The sequence below is a fragment of the Anguilla rostrata genome, chromosome 4, assembly GCF_018555375.3.
Source record: "Anguilla rostrata isolate EN2019 chromosome 4, ASM1855537v3, whole genome shotgun sequence".
Classification (NCBI taxonomy): Eukaryota; Metazoa; Chordata; class Actinopteri; order Anguilliformes; family Anguillidae; genus Anguilla; species Anguilla rostrata.
This window is the reverse complement of record NC_057936.1, coordinates 10575089-10596008: the sequence shown is the minus strand read 5'-3', so window position 1 is coordinate 10596008 and position 20920 is coordinate 10575089. Positions and strand designations below refer to the sequence as shown.

Below are 20920 nucleotides of genomic sequence, written 5' to 3'. Positions count from 1 at the left end.
GGGCCGGATCAGCGGCCTGCGATAAAGAAAGCAGTCATCACGTTCTGCTCTTGTGATTGGTCCCTTTCTCTGAATGTTTTTTCCCCCCTTTCATCAGTATGACCTCTCTTTGTCAGTTGTGATCCAAAAAAGACCAAGATCCATGCCTTCACACACACACACACACACACACACACACACATGCCACACACGCAGATGCATATAGTGCAGACGGTCCATGGTGCATTACAGAACGTATTTCAGTGATTTATTTTACAGTATGCGACTGATAAAATCATCCCACACAGTTTTCCGACCCTTCTCCCAAAGCTGTGGGAAAAAAAACTCATTTTACATATTTGTTATGAATAGGCTTAATGGAGCACACATGCTTATAGATGCAGCGCAACTGCATACACGTGCGAATGAATGCTCAACCTATGTGGTTCCATGCCAAGTGAAACTGCATGTGATGAAATTCCAAAATAAGACAGCTCTTGTCATTTCATTCTATCACTATTATTACTGCCTAAAGTGGCTAATTCAGTTCAATTAGCTTGACAGTTTGCAGGTGTACTAATGTGAATTTCAGTGCTTTGAACTGCCAGCACGTTGCCGTGACCGTTGCAAGAGGAACTGCTTGTGCTCCAGATTTAAGAGGCCAGGCTGTTTATGTGACATCACACAAGACAAGCAGGCTCCCTGATTACTGAAAGGGATGCCCCCCCCCACCCCCGTTATGTGAAAGGTGTTTACTTCTAAAGGCATTAACTGCCATCACCTCTTTGCAAAGCCGTGGGTGAAAGGCCGCAATTCCTGTTTTGGGGGCATGTGGAGGCAAGCCCGTTGAGAGTTAGATAACGCCTTTGAAATGTAAGAGACCATTGGAGCAGGGAGTCACAGCCTCTGGGTGTACATCATACAGTATGCAGGAAGGGCAGGGATAACGGGGCAGTGAATGACACTGAACAGTGCCATGGTGTCTTGTCTTTCCACTCTTGTATTTACACATTCACATTTCCAGATGGTCAAATAAATGGTGGAAGCCATTTTGTTTTTTTCGGGCTTATTTGTTGCTCATTTGTCTCAGAGCTTCCAGTGCGTGGTTCAGGAGGCTCCCCTGTGTTCATTGGCTTTTTGCTAGCCAGTAATTGCACTTAAATGTGAACATACACTCATGTGCTTCCATGATTTTTGGGTTTATTTTCCTCAGGATTTTGGGTTCATTGCACCCGTTTTTTTTTAGTGTTTGTTTTCCTCCGGAAGATGTCAGATTAGCGCCTGTCAATCAACCCTGTTTTGGCTTTCCTTATGAATTCCTTAAATTGTGTTACTGATCAAGTTACATTCATTGCGTGAATACCTCAGTGTATGCCTGCATATTTGCAGGGAAGGCCGGCTCGTACAGTATGAATTGCTTACCATTATGGGGCCTTTCTTTGATGGTAAACTGCTTGGGAAAAGATCTGAGTGCTGGCGTACCTTAAAGATGTGTGTTTCTCGAGGCGCACCCCTGCCCTGTCCCCCTGTGGAATGCGCTCATCCACGCCTCCGCGGCTCCGCGGCCAGTGATGGCCGTCCAAAGGAATGCAGTCTGAGCGATGGCGTCGCCGCGGCACCAGCAGCTGTCTCCGTGGGCGGGGCTTTCGTTTCGCCGTAACGCAATATGGCCGGGCGAGTCTCCGCCGCTGCTCCCGCACGCCCCGGCCGCGATCGCGGGCTTCCGGTGTAACGGGGGCTCCGGGCCCCAGAATCCCGCGCCATTGGCCCGCGGTGTTAATCAGCCTCCCTTCCCTGTTCTCGCGGTGCGTTTGTCTAGCTTGGCTTAATTCCGCCGGGCCGTTTCCAGGGCGCTTGTGACCGCGGGTGTTTTGGGTTCGACGCTCGCTGCTGGATCCTCCTCGCTGGGCTCTGCGTCTCGGGCTTTGATCCCTATTGTTTTCTGGGGTCGTTTTCATGCCCTGGCCATGTGACACGGTCTAAATCACATTAGCAGAGGCCGGAGCTTCTGGCCTCGGCCCTGTTTTCGTAGCCTGGTTGCTGTGGAGATTCTCAGGCCTCCAAGAAGACGTCCTCCTCTGAGAACCAGGAGCCCGCGCAGCTGTTGGTGGTCTTCCGACTTGTTGGAAGGGGGTAGGAGGGTGACTTAGTGCTGGAGTTTATCTCTTCAAGCAAGGATACAAATGCTGAAGTATTGGCTCGGGCCTTGTGTTAAGTGTCCACCCTGACACCTGGAAATTGTTGAACAAATCCCACTTCAGGTTAGGAATGCTCCCTATGTCATCTTTGTTTTGTAGTCAATATAATCTAAGGGCCCTCTGGTGGACTGATGTGCTTTACAAGGGACTTGTAATTGAATTTACTGCCAGTTTAATTCACACTATTGAAATGAGGAGAGGTTCTTACCCAGGAGTCATTCAGCCCTGTTTAAACATGGCTTCCACTATAGTGCATAACCGTACCAGTCTTAATTTGACCAGACTTTGCTCAGTATTTCTTTTTTGTCATTTTTTCTACACTTTCTTTTGGCAACACATGTTGATGCTGTCTGGGATTACTTATTCCTTTTGGAATTATTTGTACTTGATAGTAAAATTCCATGAGTTTTACAACCTCGACTTGCTCACGTTTTCTCTGCCTCTCTCTTTTTATGGATGTTTCTGGAAACATTTGCTGGAGTCTTAGGCCAAGGAAATATTAGCAGGTATGATCGCATACTAGTTTCTTTTATTCTCTGAAGAGGAATACAGATTTTTTTTTTTTTTCCATGGGCCAGACAATGGAGAAAGCTCAAATAGATTAGAAGCTCATCGAAACTTTCCACACAGACAAACAAAAAAAAAAAGGGGGAGAAAAAAAAAACAAAGGAAACCACAGAGCGACGCTCGCGGCCTCTCGTTCGCATGCCTGTGTTTGTAGAGTGACTGCCAAGGCTTTCAGAGATAAGCATTTAGTAATTTCTTCCATTCCCTTTTTTTTTTGATGACTGCTGCTGCCCTTCTATTGGGCGCACTGCTAAACGCCTTCATTTACACCCCCTCCCTTCGGATCTTGTGATTATGGCTTTCAAACCGCGCTCTTGTAGCCTCTGGGCTTCTCCAAATCATCACAGCCTCGGCCCTGAACACCAACTGTTAGTTACAGCCAGCATGAAAACGTGTTGCTTTTCTCTCACCAGTGCTCTCCACAGAGCGCTCCTTTGTGTACCCCGAAATGGCATTTTGCGTAGTGGATGATGGAGGTTTTTGTGTTGGGAGTTGGGTGTTCATGAGATGAAAGCGTGAGTGTGCGTGTTTGGGGCAGAGTGAAGTGCTGCCAGACCATTGCTTTTGGATGCTGGTCATCAGACAGGTTAAGGAAAGAAGAAATGTGAGAAGGCTGGAACTTTGGTGGCTATCTTTCTGAGAGTGGCCCCAGTCTAGCCTGTGTTCAGCTCAGCCTGAAACCTGAGTTTGTCTGGCTTTGCTCTGTGATGGCAATTTAACAGATTAAATGCAGTCCTACAAAGCATCGTGGAAGAGTTGTGGGTTATTTTTCAGGACTGTCTGTAACAGGCTCATGGTCCCCATATAAACATGAGGGATTGTGTTGAGTTACTCAGATAAACAGTGTCTACAGAGCCTATGAGAGGTTTCACACCCTAGATATTTTATGGTAACTGAGAGCTACAACTTCCTAAAGTGTTGTAAGAAAAACTTGTCTGTATTTATGTAAGCTTCAGTTAGTGGTATTTTTTTTATCATTATCATAACAAGAACTTGTTTGTTGTTATTAATTTATGGTTGGGCCAAAACAGGAGGTTCTCTTCAGAAGATAAGGATCTGAAGTCGTCAACATGCAGAGCTGTCAACAAAACAGCTATTTGTGTGTGCCGTGCAGCCGAGTGAGAGTGTGTGATGTGTTGTGCAACCCAACGTATGCGGCTTGTCATTGAGGCATTCATGTCGTACTTCAAAGAGGTCGGTTCTTCCAAACATAAGCAGTGCCGCTCATTCTTCTGATCATTCCAGACTCATTCCACCTTTTTTTGTGAACAGAATTTATTATTTATAATTTATTAAAACAGCATGCGGAAAGTCCAACACTCGATGCAGTTTGCATGTAAATGAAGATTTCCATGTAATGATTACATGTGATGATCTTCATCATCATTGTGATCATCAGCACCATCTTCACAACCTTCTTTTTGCCAAGGGTTCAAAGCAGCACTGATGGAGTTATGGTAATTAAAGTGAATCAGGTTAGGCTGCTCAGTGGCTAATGCGATTAGCCTGGGAATTGCCCTGCACCACCACTGTGTGCTGAGAGAGAATAGGAGGGCATAGACACAGCGGCTATGTGTCACTGGAGCTTTTTTCTTTCCCCGCAATGTTCATTACATTACTGTACTGCATGTGCCACTTAAGCCATGCAACATTGGCCCTCCAGAACAACTGGAGACCTGGGTTGGAAAAACTGAAATTGTGATTAAGTGTGCCCATTAGTCAAGCCTCTGACGGGGTCTAAATCAAAATGTGTCTTGTGCACAGTTCGGTTCCCGTGTGCGTGAAGTCCTTAAATCACGCTGCTAAATTCGGTCCGTTGGGCAGTTCCAGCGAGGGCAGCTTGCACTGAGGGTCCCCAAAAGAGGTCCCCCAAGAGGGAGCTGCACTCCTGCTGTCAGTAACAGAAAGTAGAAATGTATTTTAGTTACAGTCTGATCCAGTGGAGACCTCTGTGTTCAGATATGTGGATTGAGACATACTTTTTTTCCCTTACAGTATGTGCATGCACAAGCCAGAGTGAGGGAAAACTGGAACCACGCAAGGTTATGGACTGTGAGCCTACTGATTTGGGGGGGGGGCACTGAATCAGGGCTGGGAGATGCCTCCCAGGGAAGTAAAAAGCTTTCAGCTGCGATATCATCAGTGACGCGGAACGCGAAAACAAAAACACTGATAAAGAGCAACAAAATGGCTCCATCAATAAAGGCTCGGTAATTACTCAGGAAAACTCAAAGAGAACAGAATGGCCTGAATTCTTTTTTTTTTTTTGAAAACGCAGAAAGCAAACAGCCTGGGTGTGCGGGGTTTCTCTAAGACAAATGACAGTAACCGCATGCTGTGTTTGCGCTGGTGTGTGTCTGTGTGTGTGTAGCATATTTTGTTTTCCCGCCTGACGTCGCGTTTCTGCTCTTTGAAGGTGGTCCTACACGTCAGGCCCATTCAGCCCTGGCGGGTGCACGAGAAACCGCTCGTCTTCGTGCTCAACTCCCCAGAGCCTGTACTCTGGAAGCTGAAGACAGTGAGGCTGGCTCCCTTCATCAATCGCACCTTCTACGTGAGTCCTAAACAATACAGTACCTTCCATGTCATCATACAAATACCCCGCTGACCCCTGCTGCCTCTTCCTATACATTCATGGTGGGTCGTTCATCATCTCAAACATTACCTCTTTTCGGACTAATTTTTTTTTTTTTTTTACATGAACACAAATTTACATTTGTTAATTTAGTTCTTATACTCTACTCTTCCATGATTTCAAGTAGGGAGATTCTGTTTGAAGATTTCTAATATGTTCACAATATGTTTCTTAATTGTTCAAAAACAGTTAAGAGAAAGAGAAATAACTTTCAATGGGGCAGGTTTTGTTTCTTGAAAATCTAATTGAGACTTGCTGAATGTAAACACGCACCCTTCAGGAATGATAGTCAGTGAGTGAATCATGTATTCAGTTCTGAACTAAAGAAACTGGCGAGGTCATTCCTGAATGAATCAGTGGATAAACTAAAAACAGAATAAACTCCTCAAGTTTCTTCAAGAGAGGCAGTCTCCTTGCTCAGTAGCCTTCTTGTCTTTTCATTGGTGAACTGCACATTGTATAAATGCACAATAAGTCAATAGGATACCCCCACCTAAGTTTATCAATAGAACTTGGCAACATTTAAATCAATATAAAATCTTTCAAATCGCAGGTGAAACTGACAAAATATGTTTCACTTACATATTTAAATTATTTTTTACGATGTAGTTATGATTCCGTATTGATATATTTATTCATATTTATTCAGCCTCAACTTTCCTGATAATGTCAAATATTGTGTTCTTTGGAATTAAATGAAAAATAATCCAATATAAATAAAATACTGTTATACATATAGGACAATAGAGAAAATAAAGTGTTTTCCCAAGGGATTTAAGTTACAGTAGCTGTCCACAATATGCTATCAAAGTCAGGCTTATGAAAAATAAATGAAAACTAATTCGAATTTTTTAAAATTGACATGTGGCACCGGCATTTGTGAGGAATCACTGAATGAATTTGTGCTAAACAAATTCAAGTCGCCTAAGGTTTTTTTTTTTTAGTTTACTGCAGACTAAAGACTATCCAGAAGTAGTACTAAATGAATCAGTGAACACAGCATTGTAGGAATCTTTATAGTGCTCTCAATGTAATGACTCAGGTCATATAAAAGAACTGAAATGGCAAGCACTGCTGTACATCTGGCCTTTACCACATGTATGTTTCCACTTTCTTTAGCCTATTATTCTTCTCATACACATTAAAACCAGTCTGTATGTAAATTAAGGGCTAGGCTGTAGTTACTATTGGCACAGTAGTGAGAACAGGGCATGGAGGCACATTTCCTGTTGCTGAATTTGACCATTGAAGCCTCCACTCAGAGAAGCAGCTGCCTTCTTAGCCGTCGCAGTGAATATTTACTAAAAGCCACTGCTTGGCATTCCAAATGTGAAAAGTATTTACAGTAACTGTCTAAATTTCTGTCCTCAGAAGTGAAATATCCATATGTATGTTGGAATACCATGCATTCATATCAGCTCCTGTGGTCTTGAGGTGCCTAGCATGTTACCATCCTGCTGTGAAAGGAAAAGGACAGTTTTTAGGAGCGTTTAAAAAATAAAAATGACAGCTTGAGTCCTACTTAATATTGCATGTCAATCTTGGTTGTCTCTATTGCAGGAGCTACAGTGTGTGGCCGCAATTTGTGCTTCATGAATAGCGTGAGGCTCTAATTTCTTCTGAACAGTAATTGATGTCAGTGTTTGAGGAGTGTGGGGATTGCGGTGCTGAATTTTCCAGCTGAGTAGCACCCTCCATGCACACACACACCCCCCCCCCACACCCCCCTTCCACTACACTTTCCATTTCCTTTGCAGGAAACCCCAGTAATCTCTGAGGATGGTTTACTCACCCACTGGAAAACATTGCTGAGATCAGCCATGTTTTCTTTTTTTTTTTTTAAGAGTGGCTCATGCTCTAATCATGATCATGTGACACTTGGTTGTTTATATGCCTGTAGTCAGTGTGCTCTGTAGTTTTTTTTTCTTTCCTCTGACAAACATTGCTGAGGGCATAATTATAGACTGTATGTTGTTGTTATGTGGCTATGTTGTTTTCCCTGGAAATTCATTGAACTAATGCTGGAGATAAATAAAATAGGATTTATACGGTTGATAAACTGGAATACCAAGATCAGCATTGCTAGCTCTGTGCTCTCTGATATCATTATTTTCCTGACATGGTTTTTCAAATGTGGGATAGGTTTCGAGGCTTATTGCTGCCTGTAGATGGGAGGGTATGGTAGGAGATGATCCACGGTGATCATGGGCTCTGTTGCCCAGTGAAAACCTGCGTGATGATGCTTGGGAAAAGAGCATTGTAGGGGGAGTGGGCTTTGGGCCTCCTGGTTCACTGGCCATATTTAGTGGGAACCCAGGGGGCCCTTCTGCAAGACTTAATGAGAAAACTAAAATGGACTGGCCTGGATCTTTTAGCTTAAACCGCCTTGCCAAATGCGAAAATCACTGGGAGATCAAGACGAAGAGGCCAGCCCGGATTAGCTTGATCACGGCAATGACCATCTGTAAGCTGGGATATATGCTTCTACCTTCCTACATCCACTGTACATACCTTCATGTAGCCTCAGGGGTTTTTCAGTGTATATTAACAGTGGCCTTTCGATGCATTTTTGTGGGAGTCCGTGTTATTACCTCCATATGTCGATGTATTGTGTCCACCTGCGTATGCTCGACCCTGACATGTAGGCTGAAGGTTGTGTGAACTTGGAACATTTATGGGAAAAAGAGGTGCTGGCTGCTAAGAGTGAACACGACCTGCTGATATAACGTCGGCGAACAACGCCGTCGGCTTGCTTTCGCTGCTTTCCGACACAGGGGCGACACGGGGGAGGGGGAGGGGGGTGGTTCTCGCCGTACGTCCTCAGCGGCATTACACATCGAACATGGCGAGAGACAGCAGTGGAGCTTAGCGAAAACAGGTGAAGGGCTCTCCCTGAGGCGTAAGGGAAAGAGTGAATGGTTTTGCAGGCCGCAGTGTATTCCCGTCGCGTCATGGAGGACGTTTGAAGAGCTGTGGCCTGCGAATGCCGGGTGGAGTTGTGCCTCTTTATGTGTAATTTGGGGTGAAGAGGCACACGTAGATCGCTGACGGGTCAGTTCCCCCAGGCCAGAAGCAACACTCTGAGGCAAACAGCTTGGAGAGGAGAGATATTGTGAAAAACATTTGCGGACATTTGTGTCCACAGGTACTTTCATTGCTCTGATAAAAAGGCCCACAGAATCCATAAAATGGCTATAGCTGGAAGAAATGGTTGAAAATATGCGTTTGGTGTGAGTTATTGAATTGATTGGTTTGCCAGACAGTGGCTGTTCCATTATCATTGTGGATCATAAGGGCTCTCTCTCTCTCTCTCTGTCTCTCACGCACACACACTCTCTGTTACTGTTATTTTCATACACACACACACACACACACCAGTAGTGCACAAGATGACTCAGACTCATTCCTTCCCTATCCTGACCTTTGACCACAGTAAAACAGAACACACGCTTATACTCCTACATCCCCATCTGTACAAGTCATCTACTGTTTGTCTGCTTCATTTGACATTTGGAAGAATAATAGTTATCTAAACCTTTCTGCTGTTCTAAAGTGAAATCTCCTCGTGCCTGAGAAGAGATTGGGCCTTTCATTCCTGGAAGATGTGTTTCTCAGTAGTCTACTTCTTCCTGAAAGGAATTGCTGTAGTTATATGAAGCAGGCATGCTAACACTCACTTACCTTCATTAAGGCCCCGAACAGGGGAAAACTTTTTCTTGGGGCAGACACTGTACCACAGAATATGTTGGTTTCACCCGCTGACATCTCAGACACCCCCGTGAGCGTGCGTGGGGGAAGAAAAACATGCAAAAATGCATATGCTTGCTGATATTCTCTTTTTAAATGAGCTATTTCCTGTTCAAAACTGGATATGGTTTAAAGAACACAAAAGTTCTTGTGGCCATGCATGTTTTTAAAAACTACATTTTAATGGGCTGGTTGTGTGGACAGAGTATGATTCTTGGTTGGTCAGTAGTGTTTTCACATATCCTCAATTTTCTGTGGTGGCAGACATAAAACAGCAATAACAGAAAGCATGAAGACTGCACGCAGAGCTAATGTTGTGTATCTAACACTGTTAGGCATGCAATACGACATAGGGGACGCTACGTCTGGCGGATATTTTACAGTGCGCCAAGCAAAGCCAGAACATTATTTAGGGACAGCTTTACCATTATTCCTTATAGAATCCATAAAAAAAACTGTCTTGTACATCTGCCATATAATAGATGGGGTAGATGTAAACTACAACAGCGTTGCCTCACAGTTGACATTATGGGTACATATCATTGGAAGATCCTGCTAAGCTAATAATTCTCTGTGGATTTCAAAGCTCTACTGGAAACATCACCAAAATGTCATGAAGCGATTGTTATGTCATCGAATGTTGCCTGGCTGTAAGTTAAGTCGCAAGCCACGCGTTTGAGTGGCAGCTGAAAAGCCCTCTCCGTGCCCTTAGAATCCTCACAGGCCCGCCCGTTTTTGTGCAGAGTTTGTAACCGGAGCTGGGCCTCTGCCTCTGTCCCCTGAATCGCTCACGTCAGGTTGGTCCACTGGGACACCTCATTAGTGTGCCAGTGTGGAGCCCCATTGCAGAATAAAGAGACGGTTTAGCATAGGAGAGGACACTCAATATCCTCTTTTGTCAGGGCTGTCCTCTCCTCAGCTGACCCACTCACCGCGTCTTTTCCATCATGGGGAGCGCTCTGCTTTCAGAATGGCTAACTGGAAGGAACTCTGTGGCAGTTACGAGCAAATCTGCTTCTTCTATTCACAGTATTTTCCCAAAGCTACAAGTTTGAGGAAGACTGTAGTCAGTTCTTCCTGCAAAAAATGCAACAATGACACTGAATGGACAGTTCGGACGAAGTAACACGCTGGCATCAAACTGAATGGAGTTTAAAGCAAACAGGTCGGCTGTAGGCTGTGCGGTGTTGGTAGCCGTTTAAACTGGACAGCGTACTTATGGGACCTTAACACTGTGCCCAGGGACCGTGAAGTCACCTCCCAGAGGCCATCGCGCTCATCAGAAAATTTCCTGTGGCAAATTGGTCCTTAAACAGTCCTGCCAGACCTTATTTCCTGTGGACCCTCGCCATGAGCCGGGGTTCGTATCAGGTTTAAGGCTCACGAGCGGACTGTTGGTGTTGGCCGTCTACGCGCTCACCTTTAAAAATGATCCGTCCAGACGCCCTCTCTGTAAAACACACTTGGGAGCATTCTGCGCCAATCGGGTAGTCTGCACGCCAACGTAATGAATATCGCGAGGGAGGACATTTTACAGTGTGTGGGTCAGACGTAATTTCATTTCGGCAAATTAAAATGCTGGGGCAGACACTTTTCCAGTCTTTGCAGTCAGTCCTTGAATTTGTACTAGACTTATGAAATGTGTTTATTGTGCCTTTGTTCTTTTGGTACTGTGATCCTGTTCCGAAGAAGCTTTTTGAAAATGTATAATGGGCTGTAAATAAAGTTTGGATGCTGGAATGTGTTGCTCTTTCGGTGTTTGCCAAGCTGCTGTTTTTATTGCTCTAGAACGAACAGTGAAAGTCTTTCTGATTGGTAATTGAAACCATCGCCGGCCAATATTGGTTTTCAGTGGACGCACGTCTGCAGAAGCAATCTGCTGTGGTGGGTTAGCAGATGGTGTTGTTTTCTCATAACATCTCTTTGCCAGTACACACATGCGCAGGCGCATTTGCTGCCAGGGCCGTCCTGGCTTGAGCCGTTCAACATGGTTGTCAGCCGCTTATTGCGTTCACTTCTTCAGAACGCGCTTTTATCAACCAAGAATCCAATTACTCTGTGTATATTATAATTAGCAAAATGTTTGTATTTTTAGGCAAGATGCATCATTGGCATGCTGAAGATTGCCGCACTCTGGTAATTGATATTTGGCAGCTCTCTGCAATATGTGGATATGGCATTAATATGTTGATTCCCATGTGGTAAAAAACTACAGGAAACCACATTAAATTGCACTTTTTTTAAAAGCCTAGTGCGGCGTTGGGAGCTGGGCAGCATGCAACTGTTGTTTCTGAAGAAAAAAGGAGTCCAAGCAGAAAGAAGGGAAAGTTGAACCTTTTTTAGACGTTGTTCTGCCTGCTCTGGTTTTTCCTGGTAACTGGTGGCAGGAAATCTTGCAGAGCTTTGGGAGCAATATTGCCTTGATACTCCATGTGTAGAGCATGGAGCTCAGCGGGTTAGGCCAGGTGCTGAATGTGCTGATGGCTTTATGGCAGGACTGACTTATTCCCTGTGTTAAAACTATGTTGTGTTGGGTGGCCTGGAATTCTAAATCCCCCCGCATGCACGTCTCTAGATACTCCCTAACCAAACTGCAAATATATTGTAGTTATTAGGGGGAACTGCTGAAAAATAATAACTTGATGTGCTGTTTGTGGTCTTATTGCTTCCTTTTAACCGTATTTTAAAATCCACTCGGAATTAAATATCTGTGTAAATGTACTCATCCAGAGCTGGCCTTTTCACTTGGTGACATCATCACTCCCTGCACAGGCATTGATTAAGATTTTTAGAAAAGATACTGAGAATTAACATGTGTTTGTAGGTAACACTGTGTTGAATTATGAACATTAAGTGGAATTCCCTTTTAAAAAAAGCATCCAGCTATGTGTTGATTTTGACTTGGATTTCACTTCATCCTAACCTGTCGGTGGCCCCATTTCATTTTGTTGAATATTAGTTCATAAACAAGCCAAAAACTAGTCGCTGTCTGGAGTTGTTTGTTGCCAGAGCGCAGATAAAGCGCAATAATTTATTTATCTGGGGACAGCCTAGTGCTAAGAAAGTTCACTCTAGTGCATTGACCCTCTCCCTCCATTTCCATTACAACTGAAAGAAAAAATGAGAGCATGTTTACTGCACATATTATACACCAGTAGCCTATGCAGTATGTCGGATTTGTGCAGTTCCTATAGAGACGGTCATTAAAGTTAGGATGGAGTTTCACATCGCGCTGTAACATGTGTTCTCAGATGAGCCAGTCCATTGGCACGTTACTTTCCAGTCTTAAACTCTGCGGAGGACAACCATCACAACATGTCTTGTGTTGGTTTGGCGGTCCAGGGCGATCGTTTGACGGTCCATAAACAAAAGCTCCTCCCGTGGTCCATAAAGTTGAGGCGGGGCTCCTCCTCAGCGCGGCGGTACGAGGAGCAGGCGACCCTGAGGTAAGAGACCTCGTGGCCGCTCGCCAGCAGACTCCTGAACTGCAGCCTTACCTCAGAATCACCATTTAAAGTTTCAGGGGAATTTCTCTGAAAGATGTCAGTCAAGTCGCTGTACTCTTGCCATTGGTATGTTACTAGGACCTAAATGTAATTTTAAGCTTCCTTGGAATAGTAAATGTAATTTAGGCCTAATTGTAATTTTATTTTTAAGAAGTGTGACTAAATGAACCTCAGGGAAAGTGGTAGAATGTGCTTTGCAGGCACAGGGTAAAATTCCATTTAGACAGCTGATTCATCAGTTCTTGGCATGACCAATCAGGTACTTTCTTTTCTTTATGTTTCATGGCATCAAGCCTCAAATTTGCAAATGTGGACCTGTGTTACGTAATGGATTAACTAGGACAGTAACAAGGGTGTTTACTCAGAGTGTTACATCGCTGTCTTACATCTACACAGCTGTACGACATCTTTTTGAAATGCCATTGATAGCTCTGTAGTGCAATTTGGGAATGAAACATTTTGAACCTGAAGTTTTGTTTGGGGGTTATGTATAAATGATTTTATTTTATATGAGCCGTTACAATGTTGTAGTTAAACTGTATGGGAATTGTGCATATCTGTGCACTTTCAATTCTTTTTGTAGGCATGACACTCTGAATTGTATGGTAATTAATACTGTTATATAATAGTGATCCATCTGTTTCACTGAACGATTCAAACGGCGCAAAAAAAAAAAAAATCAGCCCCACACTGAGTAAGCAAACAGGCCTTTTCTCAATGCCATGGAACCCCTGTCTGGCCCCCCCCCCCCCCCCCCCTTATATTCTTATTTGAAAAATATTTGCGGTTTCATATGAAAAACAAGGCCCCAATTTAATGATGTTTTTCAGGCCTTTCTGTGTAATTCTTTGAAACTAATTGAAGTCTTACTGTATCCCTGCAATTAAGCAAAATACAAAAATTTCTTGCGTTTTGGCTTGGGATTCCTGCAGAAACACGACCAACTCGTCTAGTGCCAAACGTGCTGCAGTTTTCCAGACACTTCTCGGCAGTAAAGTGTGTTGTGCTATCTGTCTCTCAGCCAACCCCCACCACCCCACCACCCCTCAGCGATAGTTCTAAATAAAGGTCCGTCTGAAGCCATTTTGTTATCTCTGTTTTTTATTGTCGTTGATGAGCGTGCCAGCAGCAGAGACGGGATCAGCCAAAGGTCAGGCAGATGTTCCGCACCGAGACAGATGTGTCGGAGAGTGGGTTCAGACGTGAGGCGTGAGACTTCAGAGCGAGGGCGTGGGTTGCTTCTCCTGTTGGTGCTCTGGAATTTTCTCTTAGGTCCTGCATGCACACTGTACTCAAGATAGGGCAGCGGAGCGGTGTATAAGCAGTGGGGTGATGGGTTGTGTAATTGAATTGATTTGACCGAGGTGACTGAACTCCCTATCAGTTTAATGGGATGATAAAGATTCTCCTAATTGGACATGCCAGGACTGTGTCCACTGCGCCCGACATTTTTTAGATATGGTAAGCTGTTGGAGAAAAACAGCAAAACAATCTTGGAAATATAATGAGGTAGCCTGTCTAGACCCTGTACTGGGACCGTGCAGTGTACAGTGGGTTTCTCAACACATGCGAATGTTTATCTCTCTGAAGTGAAGCATATGCGTTGAGCTCCATTAAGAGCCTGAGGGGTGGTCTGAGTTTGGAACGGTCACCTCAGCCAAGTCGCGCTGCCAGAAAAGCAAATCAGCACTTCATCAAGAGTTCTGCACATATGTTAAGCCCCCCCCATCCCCCATCCCCCAATTTATTTGGCATCTTGCAGCTGTTTTATTAAGCCCTGGCATTTTTTTAAACTCATATTTTCAATTACACCCCTATTTTTATCAGGCCTGGACATTAAATCTTTCAGTTTGTCATCTGGCATTTAAAAAATAGCATAATTTACATATCCATTGAGCTTGTGGGCAAAAACCATGAATATCTGTTGATATTACCGTCCCATTCCATACAGTATGTTCATGCACATCTGTACAGTTTACATACATGCTCAAACACACCCTCACACACGCTACTCAAACACACATGCACACACACACATGCTCCCACACATAGATACACACTCACAGACACATACATGCCCTTAATTGTTCAGTTATTGGGTGAAAGCAGAACAGACATGTGTGGGCTAACCCTTCACATTGAGGTGAGACAGATCTGAGGCAGTGTTGTTTTTAGGGTATGTCCTTTGGGACATTGCAGCCTCTGCGCTGTGAGTGTTTTATCGCTTATACCAGACGGATACTAAGGGTCTGTGGGCGTGCTGTCCGTAAACACAGAACAGTCCAGTGTCAGCCATTTTGAGTTACCCAGCTAGAGTTTCTGGTGACACTTCATATAATGTTGTATAAACAGTGGTAACTTTACACTTTGTGTAAGAAGACAGAGTGGGAAAATAGAAGATCAAAAGTGAAATATTAATGTGGGAGATATGGCCATATTGTTCCATTTTAGATTAGTGTTTATAAATTTCACTGGTTCATATATCTATGCTTGTAATCTAAGAGGAGCATATTGATACAATTCTGCCACCATGTTTATATAAATGTGTTTCTCAATTTATTATAATTGGAACTGTTGGAGCTGTCTCTAGAATTGGTACTGATTTTTAAAAACCTGTGGATTTTATTTGCAGGTGCATTTGTTCAAAATGCCTGCCATTCTCACGCCCTTTTTCCCCCCAAAAAGAGCCCTTACCCTTAGGATTTGGACCATTCCATATGTAACCCTAACACTAAACTTAAACCAGCAAGCTTTCTGAAGCATGTCCTTCCTGTTCTGAGTTCTGTGAACATGTGTCGACTCCCTCATGTTTTGAAACGTGCTCTTAAATCTCAGACTGTTCTTCTCTTTTCTCGCTCGGGGAAAGCTAATAAATGAAAATCAATTTGGGCCAGGTAACCGTGCCTGAGCATTTCACTCCGTATTTTCAGTCATGGCAAAAAAATATATTGTTATACAGCAAAACACAGAGCGTTTCCATAATGGCCAAGGTCTGCACCGATGCCTGTAGGGTCCATACATCACATCTGGGACATGGAAGTAGTGCATGGGCCAACAGGTCCCCAGAGCCGTCAAGAGTGGTCAGTGCTGTGTGCCCTCGGGCTACTGGAAAACTACCTTTTGGGAGGCACCAAAAGCTGTAATTAATGCCTCCCTCAAGCTGCCTTTAGCAGTCAAAAACCAAAATGGATTTTTCCTTTTTGGGGGTAATTTATGACTCTTCTCTCCCCCCCCCCTTTCCTGGCCAGGTATCCGAAGGCTCGCGGGTCCATTTTGAGCCGGGAAATTTCTCCCGCTCTTGCGAGGTCCTGGCGGAGACCCTTCCCCACGGCAACGAACACCTCCTGACCTGGGGCCAGGAGAAGTACAAAGCTGTCACCTCCTTCTTAGAGCTGAAGGCCGCCGAGGAGGTCTACATCAAAGTGGGCGAAGGTATGTGGGCCGGGGCTGGAGGACCGGGGGGTTTGCTGGGAGGCTCGCCCCCATGTGGCCATGGAGACCCCAGGGGAGAATTTTTGCACACATTCTACAGAATTTGTATTTATGCAGCGCATGGCAGACCTTATTTCTGAATGGCTGATCCACATTCAATAATTAATTCCCCATGGAGACCATAGACAGTCTCCCACTAAAGCATTGGAGCAAAATCAATGTGATCTATGGGGGTACACTTTTTCTACCAGTTCTGCTGGCAGTTCTTCAAATCCATAACAAGAAAAACACAGGATTTGCCTTTTGGGATTACGATTATTATTATTATTTTTTAATAGCTCGCTTTTTAGTGTCGCTTTTTGACAAGGTTCCAAGAAGCACTGGACTTATGGACGGCTGACTGATCGATGGATTATATAACCTACTTTCTGTATGAAGGTTTTGCACTCGGTGGTGAATAGCTCCTCTGAGTGTTAAGTCACCAGGCTTAGAGCTAAGAGAGAGAGAGAGACAGAGAAGGAGGCCCAACACTGTTGCCACAGTCCTGCACCTACAGCCTGAGCTCAGCCACTAGGTTCCGCTGGCTCTAACATGGATGAAATCCACAGCCTTCTAGGTTTCATATGTACCCGATTAACAGGCTAAAAGTTTGTAAGTAGCAGCACAGCAATATACATTATTGCATTACGCTTTAAATAGGGAACTGTGGGATGAAATGTATACTGCAAACGATCGGTTGTGTTGTTTTTCACTGCAAACACACAAGCTGACAAATGGTTTTTGTGGTATATTTTGTTGATCTATGATCTACACATTTTTGTAAGAAGTGAATCTGTTTGAAACCTAGTGCTGTAACTGCTATTCCCTTAGAATGCTTATCAAATTTATCTTTCCATGCACACGTGGCTTGTGCACTTTAGAGATTTTATCCAAATTGAACACTTCATATTAGTCAGTAATAAAGCTAGTGCATCTGCAATTGAAGCCTGGGACAGGGCCTACTGAACTTTGTCTGACGCACTCCTCCAGTGACATCCCAGTCCCTTTGGATTTTGGCAGTTTGAAGTTGAGTGGAATAATTACCTTATAATTATCTTGGTAACTATCTACCCATTCCCCCATTTTCCATTTGCTTATTTGGCAAGCTCTGGTGCTATGTATTACAGTTATTTTTGATGTGATCATCTTCTCAAAGAATGTCATGAATGTCGTGAATTATTTAACAATACAAAATTGGTCTCAAAAAGAATGCTTATGAGACTTTAAAGAGATAACTGTCATGTACAAACAAATACATTGACAAATGAAAAAAAGAGAGACAACTCCTTTGATTGAAAATTTGTATGAAAATGATTGCATTGTGTATTCAAGCATTGTGCTTTCAAGTGATTGCAGAAATTCACAATAAAAAACACTGTTCTTCACTCAGTGCCATAGAGGGACAAAGATGCAGTTTAAATAAAACTCGACTTACTGTTTCCAGAGTTGGAACAGATATGAAAATCTCTGTAAGAGTATTGTTTAAAATACCTGACAGTATTTTACAGCTCGTTGTGCTGTATGGAAGTGAGATATGGGGCCTACTTAGCTGGCAAAGTTATTTAAAGTGGAACAAAAGCCCTGTTGGCACTCTGTATGCTGAATTCTATGACTACATACATTGGATTAATTGATTCACACCATACATTGCATGATGGACAGAATTACGCATTTTTACTTGTGAAAATGGAAAAATCCGGAATTCATCCTAAAAATGAACCAGTAAAAGGCCTTTCTATCCCAGAAGCTAAGTTTAAGTAAAGGTATCCTCATTGAGCTGGTCTTGAACCTTGAAAATAATCCACAAACCAATAACAGCACCAGTGATAATCATCTTCAGCCAGCACTGCTCAAATTAAGGTCAACCAAATCATGAATCAAATTGAAATGATTTTTTGAAGCCTTGCCAATATAACAGAACAAACTGATTTGCTATTGTAGAATTTGCCAATTTGCCAATGAGAGTGGTGCACTTCCTCCTGCATGGTAGTGTATACACGCATGTTCAACAGACAAAAAATTAAAGGCAAGCAATCCAATATTACTACAAATACAGACACGACCAATTACCATTTAAAGGTCACGCAGCCCTGTTACCCCCCCCCCCCCCATATATAATGATCTATTTTTCTTCTTCTTCTTAGTGATAAAGTAATAAAGTAAAAAAAATAAAATAAATATGAGACACTCATGAATGCACACAACTGCCTAATTAAGTTTTTATCATTTGCTGAATGATATTAACCAAGGGAGGATGAGGCTTGTCTGGCTTGGAGAACCTCTCATCCCTTGCAGTCCATGTGTCATGAAGTGGACCGGAGGGGGCCCTGCCCTCTCGAAGCTGCTATCGTGTGGAGCTTGTTGTAAACTTTTGAGATGTTCTAATGGGTTCGGCACACGTAAGCTTTTCCTAGATAGGGGCTGAGAGGATGTGTCGCGTCAGGAGTGAGATGAAGCAGACAGAGCTCTCGCTGTCCTCAACTCTGACAGCAGGGAGAGGGCAGAGAGGTTGTTTGAAGTGAAGAAAGAGGTGTAGCAGCGCTGTACTCTGGGAGGAGAAGCAACGATCTGCAAACATGACTCATGAAGGGGGAAGTTACGCTGATCTTCTCCCTCTCCAGCAATAGCCAGGCTGCAAATATCTGCCCTCTCGATGGATGTATACTGTAGGAATGGTGCTACTATATATGCAACATTATATATATATATATATATATATATACACACACACACACACACCTAGACATATATATCTATATATACATATATATGTATATAATATTTATACAGTATATATACATATATATATGCAATTAATTATCGAATGATTCAATGCATTCAAGTGCGCATACTAAAACTAGTACATGAAGTAGAGCTGTGGATGTATTATTATCAGATCTGCTCTATAATCTCTTGAGATTTCAAACACAGTGCTTGTTCGATTAGTATCTGGCACTATCATTCCATGGTGGCCGTGGCTTGGTTTTGACTGGTCGATATTTTCTCACAAGAAGGTCTTTGTCAAAACCCTGCGTTGCATCTACTGTTAAGACAGGACTGGCCTTGCTTTTGTGCTTTGGGAGCATAATGTAGAGATCTTTGCCTGATCTGAGTCCATCAAATCACCCAGGAGGTCTACGAGGAAAGATGCCAACTGCAGTGCATACTGTACATAGCATTTTGCTCTGTGTCCAAGACCAGATGAACCAAATAAGGAAGCACCTGTCTTCTCTAAGCAGATGATGTATTTATATAAATCACCACCCTCTGGGTTGGTGTTTTACATAAATATTAAATACTCCAAGGCTTTTAAACAAACATAATAATTGAGTTCCGGAAGACAATGACTCTACTCTACAACTATGTATGTCATTGTTTCTGGGCCCTGCAGATTTTCAGTGAAATCATATAACATTATCTACATCATGGGAAATGTATGCAATTAGGTGTATTTAACTTCAGAATATATTGCTGTCTTGGATGCAGTTCAGAACTGAGCCTCAAATATATGGCTTTCTTTTCTCCTCATGACACCCAGGGTTGTCTCTAGTAGAGTAAAGGTTTTGGAATTGGGGCTCTAGCAAGGTATATTACATAAGATTTGATCATTTAAAAAATAATGCTCTTGAAATGAATTCCAAAAAATGAATTTTCTCGAATGCTGCAATCCGGATAAGGGATTCACTGTACCAAAAAATTAACACAGACACCTGAATTCTTTCAGATCCAGTTTTTTCTACCACGTGCAAGATTGACACCAAGTTCTTGTCCCTGAACTACCTGGCAAGCTACGTGCAGCCACAGCCGTCGAGAGGGTGTGTGCTGTCCGGCCCGGATCAAGATCGGGAGGTCCACATCATTGAGCTGCAAGCCCCCAGCCCCGGGACGGTCAGGTCTGTTCACCACCAGAGCCAAACTTCCCCCGTTCCACTGTTCAAACTCTGAGGCTCTTAGGAGACATGTAGGCCTCGTTCACCAACCGTTCTTAAGAAGAAGTTTCTTCTTAAAACCCACTTACGCAGTTTTCACGAAGATTCTGACATTCACCAATGTTTTCTTATTTGGGATTTGTTCTTAAGTAAGAACAGAAGACATGTTTGTGCAAAATAATTGGTTATTGTGTTTTCTTCAATTCTACAGTTGTATAATATTATAGGATTTAAATTACAATAATATTTTATCATTTATAATATTTTTTAATAATTATTTTCATTATTTTACAAAGCATTAAGGTGCCAGGTTCTGCCTCAGAGGGTGGTTGCCTCTGCGGGAGTTCATCTGTAAATAAATGATAAAAATCAAACCATTGTAGTGACCTTAAATTTTTTGGGGTTTTAATTATGCAATGTTTGGTCTATACTAAAAAAGCAAATGTTTAAATTTTGAATACAAACTAAGCACTTAGGTAACACTTTTTAAACACATGGGAATGTTGCAGAAGAGAACACTTATTCAGAGTCATCACTAGGGGGGTGACACCAAAATGACTGGCAATACATTTTTTGTGCAGTGTTTTGTGCAGCGACGGGTTTACTCCTTTGCAGTTTAATGCTAGTTGATTTAATTAGCGGTATTAATATGATGAGAAGCGCGTTGTCGTTTGAATGCATAGCATTGCTTGCGCCCACGCCCACCAGCATTTTTTTTTTTGTCTCAGATTTGACATCAAACCATCTTTTTTTTTACTTCATCAGTTGTGCGCTCTTCTCCGGATACAGCGTTCACTGGACTAGTAATAGCATCCCATGCATCTTTTTTGTGTTATTTTATATCCACTACTGACGCTACTAAATATGACAGGTCGTTTGCTGTTCACT

At 43.0% G+C, this 20920-nt stretch overlaps 1 protein-coding gene across 2 annotated transcripts in view; it reads left to right on the top strand.

The window, feature by feature from the left end:
- Positions 1-20920, top strand: part of tgfbr3 (transforming growth factor, beta receptor III) — an 87784-nt gene that overhangs the window by 40184 nt on the left and 26680 nt on the right. For both annotated transcript variants that reach the window (XM_064330559.1, XM_064330560.1), the window contains exons 4-6: positions 5161-5298; positions 15881-16064; positions 19828-19996. In XM_064330559.1, the coding sequence (XP_064186629.1) occupies positions 5161-5298; positions 15881-16064; positions 19828-19996 (491 nt within the window). The remainder of the gene's footprint in view (positions 1-5160; positions 5299-15880; positions 16065-19827; positions 19997-20920) is intronic.